The following is a 17,406-nucleotide window of genomic DNA, read 5'->3' as shown; positions in this document are numbered from 1 at the left end:
ATGTCATTTTATTGAGAAACTCATTTTTTTTCCATTAAACCACAGTGAAACGGATAAAGTTTATACAGCTTAATGGTGGAGTTTTACTTTAAATGCTGCTCAATATCTTAGCAGTACGATATAACATGATATAACAGCTGTCATACTAACTGCTCCATTTTTATTGAGCAGCACAGAAAATAGTCACACAAAAGTCACCTAAGTCCCCTACTTCTACAGCCCTTTCAAGGGTGTTTCTGTTCTCAGATTGTGCTATATATGTTAAAAAAATAACACAGCTCTTTATCAGCTCCCTGCTCAGCTCCTCAGGACAATCAGACCTGACCAAATTCTGAGAAAGGACAACTTGCACATAGGAGGAAATAAAAAGAAACAGAAATCCACAGGGCAGTAAACGAAAACCAGGTCCCTTTTTAAGAGTACTACATAAACACCTCTAATAAAAGAAGAGGACAAATTTTCATTGGACTTTTAAGTATTTAGACAGGAATGTTTTAGTAAAAGTTTAACTGCAAAGTGCATGCAATTAACAGAAAGCCATCAGCTATTTCTCTGGTATGTAAAAATAGCATTAAGCTGTATTAAATGCACGTGTAAGTATCTCAGTTGCAAGAAAAGGGAGGAGATATGCAAAGCACTCAGATATCAAACAATGATCTGTTGGCCAGATGGAGGAATAAAACAATACATATGCTAAAATTTGGAAGAGTTCTGTTAGGCGTCTGCCAAGGCTCACCCAATCTATTTTAAGTGCTTTTTGATACATTAGCTTAGTGTTTGGAGTTGTACAACCGATGGTTATTACACAGGACCAGAGAGAAGTGAAAGGCTGGCGTGTAGGAGCTCCCTGATGCTGGGGCAGCTTCCCAAGCATCAAACCCAGCACCCTGCTCCAGCCAGGGGCCACATCAAACATTCACAGCCTGGTTAACTTAGCATCTTTCCTAGGGAAAAGCAAGTGAAATAAGCTGCTTTTAGCTCAGTGCAGGAATTCCCTGAGAAGCTGCTGAAGGAGCTCCTGGGCAGAGCGAGGAGCAAGTGGAATTGTACAACTGATTTAGCACCGCGGCAGACGGTGGGTGCGGGCGACGCACAGGAGGCTCCACACCCGCATCTGAAAAGCACGAACAATAAAAAGTGCCTGATAAGGCTTAAAACTGAAGATTAACAGCCCCAGGTCTGAGTCACAGCCGGTGTTTTTTCAAAGCTGATTACAGAAGAGTGACTCAGAGGGAAGCCTTCAGTAACTGGTGGCATTTCTTTGGCAGGGGAGTGAGTGCCAAGGGATCGGACACTGGCACACTTTGGGCTGTACCTGCACAGAGTACACGGAGATGGCCAGGCTGGGGCCCTGCTGTCACAGTGTCATTGTCACCAACAGCCCAAGCAGCTCCACAGCCATTCCAGGTGCAATGAGAAGGACAGCAGCCATGTGGAAAGCAGGATTGTTTATCAGACACCCAGCTGGGCCATCCAGGCTCAAGTCTCCCACTCCAACCTGGCTCCACAGCAAGGATGGAGGCATCTGAGCTGCTCAGACCACAGGTAAGAGCACAAAGGTCATGATGGGGTTTGAGTACATGGAGCAGCTAAATACCTCCTGGGAGGAAAAGGTCTAGGAACACCTATTTCTTAAGGAAGAATGGGTCTGAGGCAACCTAATCTAACACAACTCTGCTGATGGTGAAAAATAATGACCTAAAATCAGCTGTAGGGAGCAAGTGAGGGGAGCTGACACGGCTGAGCAGATCTGATGCTGGCACCAGTGCAGAATGAATGCCAGGGACTAAGTGGAGAGGCTGGCCAAGAGAGGATGGGGCCCTGGGAGCATATGGACTGCAGGCTGAACTGTTTCATCCCGAGCATTAATAATGGACCCAAGTCTGTAATTCTTAATTGTGCTGAATCCTAATGCCCTCATCTAAAGGCCTTGGGATTTTGATGGAGGATCAGCTGGCATGGAAGATAACAACAGTAAAGCATGAGGCATTAGGCCTAAGCAGCAGATCAATGGTCTGCCATGCCATTCCTCACTTCCCTTCAGAGCCTTCTCCAGACCCTGTCCTCCTGCCATGCTGGCAAGAAAAAGCAATTTTAAAATCCCCTTGTTTATCCCATCTATTTTTCCTATGAGATGGCTGCTTGCTTATGTGGAAGGCTCAAGTGTATATGGAAAGGGTATAAAGGCAATGAGGGGAAGAGATGGGACTGCTGGCAGATGGAGAAAGGTCTCTTGGACACAAAGCCTTTAACTGCAACTCTTCACCTTACTTCTGGTAAACAACAGATGCACTTCTTAAACTATCAGGTCTGGACCTTCATTAACTCGCTTGTTTATGTCCAGCCTGCACCATCCTGGCTCTGCTGCAGTCAGTGCAGGATGGTACCAGGGGATGGGACCAGCACAGCTCCACTGCACCCCCAGACCTCCCAGTTCAAGCACAAACTGGAGCAATCTCTGCCCCCTGCAAAGCACTGATGAATTCTGCCCTGTTCTGGTTTTCAAACCTACCTAATATTCCCAAGCATGCAGGTTTCAAGATGCCCACTGTTAACCAGGTTCTACAGTCAGTAGCCACTTGAAGTGACCAGGCCTCCCCCTGCTTTGTTTTGGGGCTTTTCTTAAGAAAATAATCAAGTTTCTCCCAAATAAGATGCAGTGGAACAAGATGGAAAGTGGGTACTGTCCCTGACATTTCTAAGCACAGCAGATGTACTTAACTGGCTCCTGTTATTTATTTATTTACTTCTGTAGAGAAAAACTGCTTGTTATTGAAGAAACCCAAATGCTGATAAGATGATGAGAGGTTTGCATGCTGGTTGATGGTCTCACTTTCCCTTATCCTGAATGAATACAAGTATCTATAACTAAATATTTCCCTTAGGGTACTGATGACTGAGGTATGTTTATTGCATTGAGTGAATTTATATATATAATCAGCACAATAAACATTATTAAATTGTCTGAGTAAAATCAAAGCATGAAACACACAGTCAGTGCTGAATTCTAATGATGCTGAATGCCCATGATTGCATGGGGAAAGGATCTTAACAAGCCTTGATTTGAGCTTTGGCATCCGCCTCACAAATCACACGAAATGTTCCCTCTTTAATAGTGCTGAATATTGATAAATGTCTCTGCACGGCACAACAGGGAAGTTGGTCTCTATTGGCAATCTTTACCAAAGTGTGTTTTTTCCTTCTCTACACTCAAGGGTTTACCCTGAATGATTTAATTATAATTTTCCTTGTGTAAGACAAATTAAAGAGGAGAGTAGGAGTGTCATGCCAAAGCAGATTATTTATCTCCTTAACAGATTGCTGTGCACCAAACCCCAGAGCTGCTGCTGCTGCTACTTACAGAAACTGGGCGAAATGTGGGACAAAAGCATAGATGTAATATACATTTAAAGCCCAAATGAATGAAAGCATTAACCCATTATTTATGGCTGGAATTGTTTCATTCCCAGGGAAGCCATACACACAGAGCATGCAGAAGCCAAGTGCAGCAGCAGTGTTCTCTGGCCCAGGAGAGAGGGTGCCTCCTGCTTTTGAATGGATTTTTGCTTTTTGGATGTCCCGAGTGACTCTGGCCATCTACCTGCTGCTTGCTTTTTAGTCACAAAGGAGAAATTTTGCTGTCACTGGGCCCCAAGGACAGCAGCCCCACAGTGTCACCAGTGTCACCAGAGCTGTGTCCCTGCAGCCTGTGCAGAAGCCCAGCCTGGGCTGGCGGCACGGCGACGCGTGGGCACGCCAGGCAGCCAATGACTACTGCTCCTGCTATTTTAAACCCCTTGTTTATAACCAGAATGTGTTTTTACCCAAGATACAGAGCAGATCTGCTGCTCGCCTGCTGATTCTAACACAGGTGCCTCCTGTCTCGCAGGTCTGGAGCAGCCTGGCAACCTGACCTGTGGGATCAGGAACCCCCTAAACACAGCGTGAACTATCCCAGTGACATGTGCCAGAGATGACAGTGATGATAGTAACTCCCACACAACCAACCTGCCTCCTGCAGCCCACTCCTTCTCAAAAGCCCAAGAGAAAGGGGTTGAAAACAGCTTTACAGCACACCCTAAAAGTTAATGTTACCTGTATATGATTATTTATGGCTGCTGGGCAGTCGTTATGATGTGGCTGTGCTTAACTTTTAGGACACTTGCAGATTTTACTATGTGCTTTTTATTGTTGGTTAAATCTAAATAAATAGCTCTTGCTTGTATCAGATCAGAGCTAACATAAGGTTAGCACAGAACGTGCAGGAATGAGGGGAAACCCACAAGTCAAAAACCCTCCCTGGCCAGCCCAGGCTGTGACTTATGTGAGGGGAGGTGGAAGGGCTGATTCCTCCCTGGTGAGCCCTTGCCACAGCCCCATCTGACCGGAGCCTGAGCCAGACTGCCTCCAAAAGTCTCCTTAGATTTGCTGTGCTGAACCAGATGGGTACAAGAACACACATGGATTTAACACTAAGTCCAGCAAACTCATGCTCCCACCAGACCCAGGATTTTTCTAGTCTTAACTTTTGCAATCAAATAATTATTAAACCCCTGCTTGTGCCTGTGCTGTCTTTTGCAAGCCCACTAAGATTTCACTTCTGTGAGCTTTCAACCACACATGTGATGGCAGAGCACAGCAACTCTTCCCTCCCTGCTCACTCCCCACCCGGTACTCCCTGCCTGTAGATAAATATCCTTTCAGAAAGGAAACCAGTGCAAAATATCTCACCAAGAGGAGTTTCTGTGTCACATGAAATCCAGGCAGGCACCAGGGTGCCTGATGAGACTGCAACAAAACCCTTAAGTGCATCAGGAGGCATTCTCCTGCCTGTAGTCTCCTGCTCTACTTATGGATAAACATGTAATTCAATCACTGCTGCAAATGGATGGCATAAAGCCTCCATGTACCAAAGAGAGGCAGGACAAAGCAAAGTCTGTAGCCCTCTTATTTGTATCCCTAAATATACCTATTTTGTATTTTGATATTTCAGAGAATTCAACAGATATGCAAGAAAAGTATAAGGCAAGCTTAATAACACAGGTATTGATTCCAGCACTGAGGATTTACTCTTCTTAACTAAGACAATCTCAAACAATACCATGGCATGTTTATGCCTTCCTAATTAGTCTGGAACTTTAGTAATAAAATCATGTGTATCACCTTGTCTGTAGATTCCAACTGCCTCCAGGCCACAATTACAGGACTCAGACACACAGATTTCCAGGTCTGCTCAATACTATACACAGAGATAATTCTTACTTCAGAACAGATTCCTGTATTTCCACTGCACTTCAAACTGAACTGAATCTGTTTCCTGGTTTATGCCATTAGCACACAGCAGGTGCCTCTATTCAGTGAAAGATCCATCTTGCTGCATGGGATTTTACTTTATATACTCCATAAGAAAAACATAGATAAAAAATTTATTGAAAAGCCATAAACCCATCCTGCTCAGTTCTACATGCAGCAAAAAGGGAATTAATTGTTTAATAAACACCAAATTTTTTTTAGTATCCCATGTAAGTCCTCATGAAAACCACGTCCTTGGCACTTACATGCATTATAAAGATATTCACTGATGTTCCCACACAAGTCCTTGCAATGGGTATATAAAGGATGCCTTACACACACAGCACTTCTTCCAACAGTGGGTGTGCTCTCCTTTAAAATCTATCTATTTCCAGCAGCACTATTTTCTTAATATCAGAAAGATATAAGAGGTATTTATATAGCTTCCCTATCAATCTACTTTCAGACCACCAGAAATACAAACTCTTATGGCTTAAAAATTCCATTATCCTCTTTCTAATGAATGAAAGGAGGACGGAAAGACAAAGCCATCAGTTTCCATAAAATCCAGCTTTCACTAGTGTCTGCTGTAACGTCTCTAGATGGGCAAAGGGACTCTCCAGAATGCAAAGGAGCACTGCCCTCCCCACTGCGCCCACTCCTCGAGACCCTTCCTCCTCCTCCTCCTCCTCCTCGGGCAGCGGCGCCGAGGCTGCAGCCGGCGCTGGCACCCACGGCCCCGGCGCCTGGGCCTGTCTATCTCCCCAGAAGCAAAAGTTACGTTGTTAGACACGCCTCAGTGAAATCTGGGGGTGTAAAGAAACAAACCTGCAATAAAGCATCCTCTGGAATAAAGCAGAGCCCGCGCCGAGAAGCACGTCAACAGACAACCCCTGATTTAAGCCATTTCTTTTAACAATGCAAGCCGAGCAAGTATAAATTAACTCACACTTTTAAAAGCCAAACAACACCAGTTAGCTAATTTTATCAGCGGTTAGAAAAAAAAGAAAAAAAGCCACTTTGTTTTAGAGAAACCTGGTGAACTCAAGCCTACCGTGTCTTGTGAAAGCAGGGAAAACAGTACAAAATGGCAAATATGTTAGATGAGATAGGGCACCAAAATTTGGTAGAAAAATGGGGACTGTACTGACCAATAGATTTTCTTGCTCCCCTCCAGCCCGTAAACCCAAAGCACAACAAGAGCACCACCACCTGTGATGCAAAACTCAAAAAAAACCCCCAGCTTCTTCACACTTCCCAATACGCTTATCCAATGCACTTCTAATTAGCTAATTGTGCCCACATTGATCCAATTAACAAGCCATAAAGATGTGAACAAAAGGAGCACATTCTGCCCAGTGGAGACTCCATTCAACCACGCCAACACCAGGCAGAGCGAGATGCGGAGGACAAAACCGAGGCCAAGGCGCTTGGCCACCGCTCCCGAGCGTTTCACCACCGCTCTGGGATGCTGATCCCAGGTGCTCAGGGTGGTGCAAAGCCTGCAGGCACCTACCTCTCCCGTTTAGGAGTGTGGACTGATAGCTGTCCATTAGTTGAGGCGTGTGGGTTGATGATTAAGGAGGTCTTGGAGGGCGCGGAGGAGGAGACGCAGGTGGTGGACAGGTCCAGGCTGCTGTGGTTGTTGCTGGCTGCCTCCTCCGCTGTGTGCGAGCTTGTCACTTCCTTCCAGAGCTGCTGCAGCTCTGTTGGAATCATGCCTGAAACAAACAAATTGGATAATTAAATCAATTAACAGCTAATTCGGCCGTCTTCAAACAGTAATTAAATCAAAGAGTCAGTAAACAAAGCCTAGTGTTAGTTTTGCCTGTGTGTGTTTTTACGCGTGTATTTTTTTTTTTTTAATAACTAAATGCTAATACTGCACTGCATGACTCTGTTATGCTCTGGTGTGACACCTGCAATACTCATGGAATGCAAAATCCGGGCTGTGGGGCAGAGGGATCCACACAACACCACACCTACACCAAATGTCATGTTAAATATTGTGGGTTTTTGTAATTTTTACACCAAAGGCCCATTTTCAGAGTCCCTGCTTGGGCAAAAATCGCCCCCATGCCCTTAGCAAGGCTGAAAGCAAAGGTGGCCACTGGCTTCTCTATGTTCAGCTAAGAAATTCAATTCCTTTATTTTCCCACTTTTTTTTTAGGAAAGTAACTACTTTCAAACCTGTTATTGAAAACAAGGAAGGTCTTAGGAAAAAAAATACTCAGCTTTATTATTATGACAACATGAACCACAACATGACTAATTTTGTGCTTAAGTTTTAAATGATGACAAATAGCTTTGTTATTAAATACAGTTTTTATTAATCACTTTTAGACGTAAATTATGAATTCATATTGTCTTCCTGAAATGCTTTTCAAATTTTAACAGTCAAATTGATTATACTATGATTATTTCATTAACACACCTATCTTTCTCATTAATTTTGGTTTCTCGAACTGCTCACTTAATTGATGGATGTGTCTACCGAAAAACTGTATAACTTTCTATACAAGTAACACTATTATTACTGTCATTTCTTAGATCGATGCTAATGAGCCATTCAAAAGTAAAATGAAAACAGAAAATAAGCTTCAAGAAAAAATAATAATAAAAAATTGTGGTTTTTTAAATGTGCCAAAGTGGACACCAGGGTTAGGGACTCAACATTCAGTAACTGATGCAAGTGAAAACTGCAAACTCCAATGGGCCAAATGGAAGGTGAACCATGTGCTCACGCTGAGATCATGCTTTTGGATAAAGCTGATGTTTGTGACATGATCCAACAAGTCAAGTTTCTCTCACTGCAGACTATTTCAGTGCTCTTTCAGAGAAGGCCATGGGAAAAAATTAGCAGTAGAGACACGTCACTCAAATATTCAGGGAAAAAATAATAATAATAATAATAAGCCAGTGTCTGTGTGTTTTTAAAGAGGTTTCTCATCAGTGTGCTTCCAGCTCATCGTTTGGGTGACTGTTCATTGTTTCACCATGTTGTAGCTCTGGAGCTATCCTAAGGAAACCTGCCATTTTCTGAGTGTACAGCAGCTCTCACAGGCATGTACCTCACCCAACCTAAGGTACTGAAATAAAAAAAAATAAGGCAGTATGCATTATATTCATTTGAAACACATAATAAAAAATGCCAAGGTCTAAATTTAATTTATTTTTGTCATTTAGAATACAATGGATAGATAATCATCTCAACGTGATCAGCCAAACATCTTTACTTTGCTAAACTGTTAAAGATTTTAATTATGCTAGCTTTGGAGAGCACTGGTCTAATGAGGCGATAGACTCCAGAGAATCTAAGTGGTTAAGAACTGTGAAATGAGTCTGATAGGATTTTTTTATATTCACCGTGGATCGTTTGCATATCAAAGAGGAGTAAATTATTGCACGACAGACCAATAACCTTCCCCGCCTTTCCCAGAGTAGCATTAACAAAAACAGTTGGTCTCCGGTAACGGTTCGCTACAAAAAAAAGCTGAAATCCTTAAGTATCTGCAATTAATATATATTAGAGAAGAGGCTTCAATTTATACATTAAGTGATCAGATATTCTTAGGACACATCCGTTCCTCTAAAGCCACGTCATTTTCCTTTCATCAGCCCCAAACGCCAATTATATTTTGATGGATTTTGTCCCAAATGAGCATTTAGTTATTAGACATATTCAATTATTACTTGTCCCCTGGAATTAAACCTCTGAGCAAATTAAACAAAGAAAAAGGTCAGTACACAAGCCCGTGTCCTGTTTTGCTGTGTGGGGGCTATTATTTTCAAACACCTTGCAAAGTGACAGTGTGGGATGTATTTTTAGCTAACACGCTTGACAGGACTGTCTGCGCACTAACAATTACCTGTGAGCAGGGCTGACCCTTACACACTGTTTACTCAGTTGAAACAATAGTGAATAGACTTGTCTGTTGATGATAACATATTGATATGAGAACATATGAGCCGACACCTATTTTTATTTTCCAGAATAAGCAAATAGGGAAAGAATAACTGGCCTTTTTTCATTTTTTTTTTTTTTAATCTGGATTTCTGCAGGTTTTTAATTAAACACAGGCTATCATCCACTCTCCTCTCCCTGTTTTCCACTTTCCTTTCCTCCTAGTCACTTCTGGATCTACCAAAGAAAAGACTGAAAATGTTACAGCCACTGAAACAGACAGACACATGATATTTATGCCTCTAAAAGTCAAAGTGTTTCATCTAACTTCCCATACAAATGTAACTCTCCTTAGTACTAACAACAACTATACCACAGATGGAAGGAAAAATAAAATATACCCCGTTGTGTGGGGGAAAATGCTGGAGGTAGTAAGGATTTTAGGCTGGGTGACATTAATTTAAAGAGCTAACTGTGATGTCATACATGTCTGCACACAACCCCTTGCCAAAAATTGATTACGTCACCTGATTAATAAAATAAAATTAGAAATAGCCTCTCTCCTCCTGCCCTAAATTTAGTTCCTTAAGAATAATTCTGGAGAGAATTCCTGACTAGCCTGTCGAAATGGGCAGCTGAAAGGTATGCTCATCACTCATCCAGCAAAATGGTTAAATAAAATAATAGAACAAATGGCAAAAGCAAGTCAAATAGATCCACGACCACTCGCAATAAATTATGTAATTTACCATTTAACAGTCTCATTTTAGCAGTGAGAGCTAAATTCCAAGTCAGATTCCCAGAACTGCACTGCAATTACCCGGGATCGCTGTAGCTTCCTACGGACCAGGAACGGGATTCAGACCTGGAACTGCCAAATCTATGGGAGCAATCAGGCACCTGGATGTCTCAGTCCTATTATTTTCACTCACTGGTGATGTGAAGTGTGATTTGCAGTTTCATTTTGAAGATACTGAAGATCTCACTCTTGCAGCTCAGAACACTGCTGAAATGGGGTTTATTTTAAAATTGCTGCTTTGTACAGATGTAAAATCTAGATTACAGAAGTGTCTAAATACTAAGCAGCAAAGATTACACAAATATAGCATTAAAGGATGTGCTATTTTGTTTAAGACAATAGGGGAGCACTAAAAACTAAAATGAAACTAAAATACAGATTTAAACAATCTATTAGTTCTGAAAACATAACGAAAATGTCACTTATGAAGTAGCATTCTCTCCTTGGAAACATTTATTACTATTACAGATACTTAAAAATAAAAGCAAAATATTTTTAACTGAATTCACAGCTACATTTTCTAGAGGGATGATTTTATTTCTTCTATACACACTTTTACAGTATTTGTCTCAGTCTTGCAAACTGTTCTGGAAACAAAAGGGCATGAGAGATGTAATTTTTTTTTTAAATAAGAAGTGTCCATTACCAATTACTTTAAACTATAGCCCTGGCTCTTCATTGCATTTTTCAGGACAACTAGTCCTCTTGATTATGAAAGAAAATGTAGGCACAGGTTTAAAAAATGTATGTTGTGGGGACAGTTGACAGATTACCGCTCACGGAACTCAATTTCCCAACCCCAGGTATCACCGGCTCAAAGACAAACAGAGTTGCTCAACCTCTTTGTGTCCTTGTACCTCCATACCCAGGTGACCATGTTCAAGCAAGCAGAAAGTTGATTTAAACCTCATAATGACATCAGTTTTAAGCCATCGTCTCTCTGATAAAAAGGAATAAAATATCGTGCTGGATTGCAGCGTGCCTCGAGTCCCTCTTTCCTGCCGGCTCCCGCCGCCCCCAGCGCTCGCAGCTCATTTCCCTGCCAGAACCAGCCCTCTGTGCTTATGTTTGTGCCGTGTCTGCCGTGCAAGTCAGCACCCTCAGGTTTTAAATACGCTCCTGGGCGAGGACTAATAGTTACACTTCCCTGCTAACCATATCAATCAATGCCACGACGGCTGAATTACCTACTGGTGTCTCCGATGTGTTACCGCACAGATTACACTTCATGCATCACCACATTCATTTCTTTCACATTACACATGAGCGTGTCTTGTCACTGCCCAATTGCCCTCCTTTGGACAGCTTAACTGATGGACTATACAATGAACCTCACTGAGCCAACTTAATGGTATAGGAGCTGTGGGAAAAATTAGCAAGGTTGAAGCCTGAGTCCGGTGGGTGTGTGGGAACAGCCCGGGATGCTTCCAACAATAAATCTGAGGCGTAATTAATGCATGTTACAACATCTTGCAAGCAGAAATGGCATTTCATCTACGTGCCCTTTTTTCCTGGACTCATTTCACACCTTCTCCCCATCACTTTGCATCGATGGTGACTGACCAGGTACGCCCCAAGCCTGATCCTGCAGCTCCCAGCTGGGCACCACCTTCCCATGGATCAGCCTCCAACTCCTGCACAGTGCTGCTCTACACCAGGCATCCAGTTTTGGGATGCTGGGAAGTTGAACTGAGATGTGGGGAGTCAGGGGTCAGGCCCCCAAAAGCTCAGCCTCTCAACACAGGGCTCAAATACCTTCCTGGGTCTGGTAAAAATAAGCTTAAATGAAGCACGTCAGCCACACAGCAAAGCAGACTCCACTCCCCAGTTTGGCCTCTGTTTATCCATATAAGTTAATATTCACCAGCCACCTCACTCTCCTTTTTTACAGCTATGTACACAGAAAAAAAAGGAGGGTGAAGAACAGAAGCAATTTTGTCTTTTCCCCTCCATTTAAGTGAACAGAGCTGGATGTAAACTCATTGTATGATTTAGAAACTAAGAACAACCCTAAGGCTGCTTTCAAGATCCCAAATAATTCAAGCTGGACTGACTCAAGCTATAAAGGTGAATGTTCAAATTTATTATGGGGCAAAGGAAGGAGAAGGCAGGATTATTCAGAAATACCAGCATCATGGTTGATGCCATGGCATGCCTGAACCGTGCCAACTCCAAACAGTCTGCTTTAACCACAGCAGCCAGAGCTCAGGCAAGTCTGTTGAACTGTCCCACGGCTTACAGACAAACCCAGTTTAAAAAGTAAAATAATAAATTTGAGCCAAAAAAGAAAAGAGAGAATAAAGCCCCTAGCTTATAATCACTGTCAAAAGTATTGTGGATTTAAGTAGTGCTTTCAGTGTATCAATGTCTTAAAAAATAAAATAAATTGGGGAGATTTCAGCAAAGCAGTAACTTCTTGCAGAGTGCAGGACTGAATAAAGATGTAGGAGGATCTAATTGTCAATAACACCATTAGAATTAAATGGAGTTAATCCCAATTTGCCTCAGTGCGGAGGAAGGAACAGAAGCACCGAGGCAGTGACACGAAGGCTGCGGAGAGCAGCCGTGTCCCCTGTCCCTGGCAGCCCCAGCCAAGGGCACTCAGAGCTCCCCAGCCTGCAGGTCAGAGCTGCTCTGTGCCAGCTCACAGCCAGGCTGGGACCAGGAAGGCTCAGTCAACACATCTGGGAAAGGAAAAGCTGCTCTCACACACCCTTAGCCATGCAGCCAGCACCAGGAATCAATAAAGACTCCTCCTGTGAAGGATTCCGAGCCCAGATGAGCACGACCAGCAGCTCTGAGTCTGCCAGACTGGCTACAGCTGTGCAAACTGCACATGAACTCTACGCCCTCTGCACCCTGCCAGTCAGAGCAGCCCAGGATTGCAGCACCGCCCTTCCCAGAAAACACCTTCACAATGCCCACCCTGCCCAGCAGAACCTTTCTGTGCTTATTATCCTATGAGCCTGTGAGCTCTTTCCTCCCCCCATGAGACAATTCTGTGTGAGAGTGCACCTCAGCCCCTCACCTACCTTGTGCAAGGGGTTGCAAAGGCAGAGTAGGCTGCCCGGGCTGGATGGTCAGCAGCCCCTGACGCTGCAGAGACAGGAGGTGCTGCTGCTGCAACTGCTGCATCTGTAGGAGCTGCTGCTGGAAGGCCAACTGCTGCGTGGCCACTTGCTGCTGCTGGGGCTGGAAAAAACAACAACAAAAAAATTAAAATGCACGCTTGTTAATACAATAGCAAAGCAAAGGATTCACAGCGCTCCTCAACTTGCTTCAATTTCTGATGGCAGTCACTTGGTACCAAGGCCAAGCCAGTGAGTCCACCACCCCTGGCAAGGACCCCAAGGTATGGTTAGATGCTGGAGCTAACACAGGGCTGCAGATTCCCATCTCCAACCTAAATCCCTGCTGCCATCCCAACTACAAATGTATATAGCATTTCTTGGTGCATGTGTTCATGTTTTACCCCAGACATGGCCGTGTTCCAGTGGTGGGTAAAGCAAAAGCTGATGAAAATCCTGGGTAATTCTTTGAGGCAAAGAACATGAGAATCACACCCCATGATCACATCACACTTAGATGTAACAAGAAACCCTGCACTGTGCTCTGTTTGCTCATTCAAGGGCTGTCTCAACTATTAAGGCAATTCGACTGGCTTAATTTATGGTATTTTATACTCACTCTCTTCTTCATCCATCAAGCCTCACAATACTTTCTGTTACACTGGAATTATTCTGTGCTGTATTTAAGGCTGCTACTTCTGCACTTTGAAATTTTTAATTATTCTCACTAGAAAGAAGATGGAGTTGCTTTACTCCACAGGGATGTGAACCTTGAACCTTCGAGGTGTAAAAGAACATGTTGCTTTTCTCACTACTGTACCCGGAGAAGCTTTTAACTACTCTGTTTATCACTTCTGACATAAATAAATGAGAAAAAATCAGACCTTTGAAGAAGAAAAACTTCATCTAATATTGTTAATTAGCCATGACAAACGATGAAATAACATTGTAAATCTTTCATAGAAACAGCCACTAGATTTTAATTACACACATTCATAATTTAGCAAACAACATCTTACTTGAATGTGAGTGTTTAATATGTACAGTACTCGAGGCTTCAGAGTCCTTAATTTTGTTCAGTTAAGGAAGCCTCTAGGTTTTGCTTCCAAGCTCATCTTGTGTTTTATTTGCTTTGTTCTCTAAAATCCATGAAAGGCTTTGCATTTTGATAAATATCTTTTTATTTATTGTACAATGACAGGAGGAAAACTTTTGTTGTGTAAAACATCAATACATCATGCCAGTGTTTAGCAGTTCCTTGTGCTAGCCAAAAAAAATTAATGTAGATTTCCTTAGTAATTATCTGAGTGATAGAAAGATAATACAGTGCAGTAGTACAATAAATAGAAGGAAATTATCTAATATCCCTAATCTGCTAGGAATCATATCAAGGTGGAGGTCTTATACACATTATGGCTAACAATTATGGAAAGAAAATTAACTCTTAGCAAACTGCACACTTTCACAAACAAACCCCAGCCAGATCTCAAGCTTTCTGTCACCTTTCCTTGACACTAAGCCAGAGGATCACTGGCCCCACTCCCTACTGGTGTTACACAGGGAGAAAGTCCCACCAGAGCTGCTGGAGCACAACTGACAGACACCAACTGTGGGTTTGACCTCCACCTTCTCGTGCCACCATGCCCCATCAATCCTCATACGGCAACTGGCTGAATACCCACAACTCTGAGAGCCAGCCATTCTATTAGTCTTGTTTATAAACTCAATTTATCTTACTTCCAAAGAAAACCTTGGACTTCAGGAACACATCTAAACAAATAGGTGTTTGGATATTCTGAAACTCGTAGAGTTTACATTTCTTTGCAACAGCTTGCTCTGACACATCCATTTGTTGCAACTATTTGCAACAGCACCATATGCATGCAGGCCCCAGCAACAGTTGTATTGAGCTAAAGTAACGTTTCCCTCCATAAATATTAATTTTAAAATATATACACTTAATGTATTTATATTAATATATTTATATTATTAGTACTAGTAGTAAGCTGTGTTTTACCTATTTGCCATAAGAGTGCAAAGTTAACACACGGGGTTTTTTTAAAAAAGCCCCTTTATATCAATTGAATGATGCCCTTTTGGTTGTCTTCTCAGCTATCCTAAGAAAAGCTCTTGAACACACTCTACTTTGAAAAGCCAGGATATAAAAGTATACAAGGCCCATTGTCCAAGAAAGAATTTAAAAGCAAGACACGTTGCCAAACTGCGCTCCCCACCCAGTTACCAAACACAGGATACAAGGCAGTTTGTTTACTTCTCACAATTGAATGCATACAAAAAAGGTCTCGGTGCAGTCCTGTTGTCAGGTCAGTAGTCAGTGTTAAAATGCTGAAATATCCTGATAAAACTTGCATTTTTGATCCCCTCCCTAAAGCTTCTGTCAAAGGTCTGTTTTCCTTTCTTAGGTTACTCCCTACTGCCTAACATAAACTGTCACAGCGCCGGAGGACAAACGGCCCCGCTCGGGAAACCGCGCGCTCCGTCCAGCGCCGCGGCTGCGCCGGACCCTGACTCCCCCAGCTCTGGGGAGCCCCGAATTGTCCAGGGGAGAGCAGGAACAGGGCTGAGATCCCCCCAGCACCTCTGCCCCTCGCTGTCGGGCACGGCTCGGCCTCTGCCACCCGCACAGCCCTCAGTGAAACCCCGGGAACCTCGCTGGGGTCTGTGTGCTGCTCTGCCCGGGGCTCGGGTCCCGTTCAGCTGCGGGGCTGGGGAGGTTTGCTGTGTTTTCCTTTTTTCACCAGAGCACAATAGGACAAGGCACTCACAAAATGACTTGGGGGATGCCGTACATGAATACGCTTGTTCCATCTGTCAAGGTACAAGCTCAGCCCTCGTTAGCACGGCAGCCGCTGGCCCCCACCATGGCACTGCCCGGCAGTTTTCAGTGCCAGAGGGAGGGGGAAGAAATAAAATGATACAAGACCACCTTTTCCATGCTAATTTAGCAAGAATAACCTCCTTAAGCTGGGCTGAACAAACCTGTGGGGTGAAATGCATTGTTGAAATGGATCTCCACTAAAACCATCAGCAAAAATACTCCCCCCCAAACCCCTAGAATAAGCTGGAGAGAGTTAGGTCCTTGTTCTCTTTCCAGCTATCGTGTTAAAATGCTCTTCTTGAAACAGGAAGGAGTCCTTTCTTATTGTTGCTTTCGCTAGTGTAATATCAGAAGTGTGACCACAGTAAATCAGTGTGTTAGATATTGAAATGCCATCACATTGTCTAACTTCCCTTCTTGTCTTTTTTAACACAAAGTATTTTTTTTCTTTAAGCTCCAAGCCCTCATCTTTGTGTCTGAGATGCTCTCCTGTCTGACAACAGCAATTTAGAAGAGTTAACTTTTATCGTTCATTCTGCTGTGTAACTTTCCCCTTCAAATTTCTTTATCTGCCCTCTGAGCTCATCTGAACTTTCATGTTCTCCCAGCATGTAGGCTTGCATTCAAAACTATGTCTAATAGACCAAATAAGAGGTTAATAAGAAGTGGCAACAGAAAGAAAAAATACAATCCCTGGTAACTGATAAGAATGACAGTGGCAGCCCTTTATTGTTTGTCTTCAAATATAGAGTTAAAGATCTTTAAAAAACTAAATTTTGACGCCTTTGAAAAGAAAGAAGCACAAAATAACAACAGGGGGTTATTGCCTGCCAGCCACAGGGGAGAAGCTCCATAATTCTTATTCTCCCTTTTGAAGGCTGTTAGAAATCTGATTCAAAAAAGCAACAGCAGAAGGAGAAAGCCTCTTGAGGCTATCGCCATTTCCTGTGATCATGCATAATGCGTTTCAAAAGTGGGTTTTTACCAATTCTGTTGATCAATTGCACCTCCTTCATATTCCCTCTTTTTTCTGCTGTGTTTACATCTGATGTGACTCAATGACAAGCGCTGTCTGAGACTGTGAAACAGACCTGTCATGTTGATTTATGGGCGCATCAAACCACGACTTGTCCAAACTGAAGCTCGCAGTTCATTAATTAGAGAGTTGTGACTTTGAAGTCAGCTTTCAGACTGTGGTTTTTAACATTTGGCTTAATTTATATGCTCTTGAATGTGGATCTCTAAGGAAAAAACTGAAATTCCCTTCTTGTCTTTGAACTTCTTTTGACCGCACAATAATCATTTCTTTGTCCAGAGTGATGCCTGCATCCCAGAGTCATTAACGCGCATTGAACTGCCACTGATGAGTAAGCCCTACTGAATTAGAAAAACAGCCAGCAAAACAAAGCTGAGAGCATTCTGCACAGTGATATCTCACAATTACATGCCTTCCCTCCCTGTGCCATTTCCATTTTAATTACTGTTAGTCCTTTAGATTTACATT

The 17,406-nt window shown here is 42.9% G+C and overlaps 1 protein-coding gene across 21 annotated transcripts in view; it reads right to left on the bottom strand.

The window, feature by feature from the left end:
* Positions 1-17,406, bottom strand: part of FOXP1 (forkhead box P1) — a 376,283-nt gene that overhangs the window by 55,830 nt on the left and 303,047 nt on the right. For all 21 annotated transcript variants that reach the window (XM_074550350.1, XM_074550351.1, XM_074550347.1 and 18 more), the window contains 2 exons: positions 13,028-13,187; positions 6,809-7,013 (listed from right to left, as the gene is read on the bottom strand). In XM_074550350.1, the coding sequence (XP_074406451.1) occupies positions 6,809-7,013; positions 13,028-13,187 (365 nt within the window). The remainder of the gene's footprint in view (positions 1-6,808; positions 7,014-13,027; positions 13,188-17,406) is intronic.

This window comes from Zonotrichia albicollis, chromosome 12, assembly GCF_047830755.1.
Source record: "Zonotrichia albicollis isolate bZonAlb1 chromosome 12, bZonAlb1.hap1, whole genome shotgun sequence".
Classification (NCBI taxonomy): Eukaryota; Metazoa; Chordata; class Aves; order Passeriformes; family Passerellidae; genus Zonotrichia; species Zonotrichia albicollis.
The sequence above is the reverse complement of the archived record's forward strand: the minus strand, read 5'-3'. Positions and strand labels throughout refer to the sequence as shown.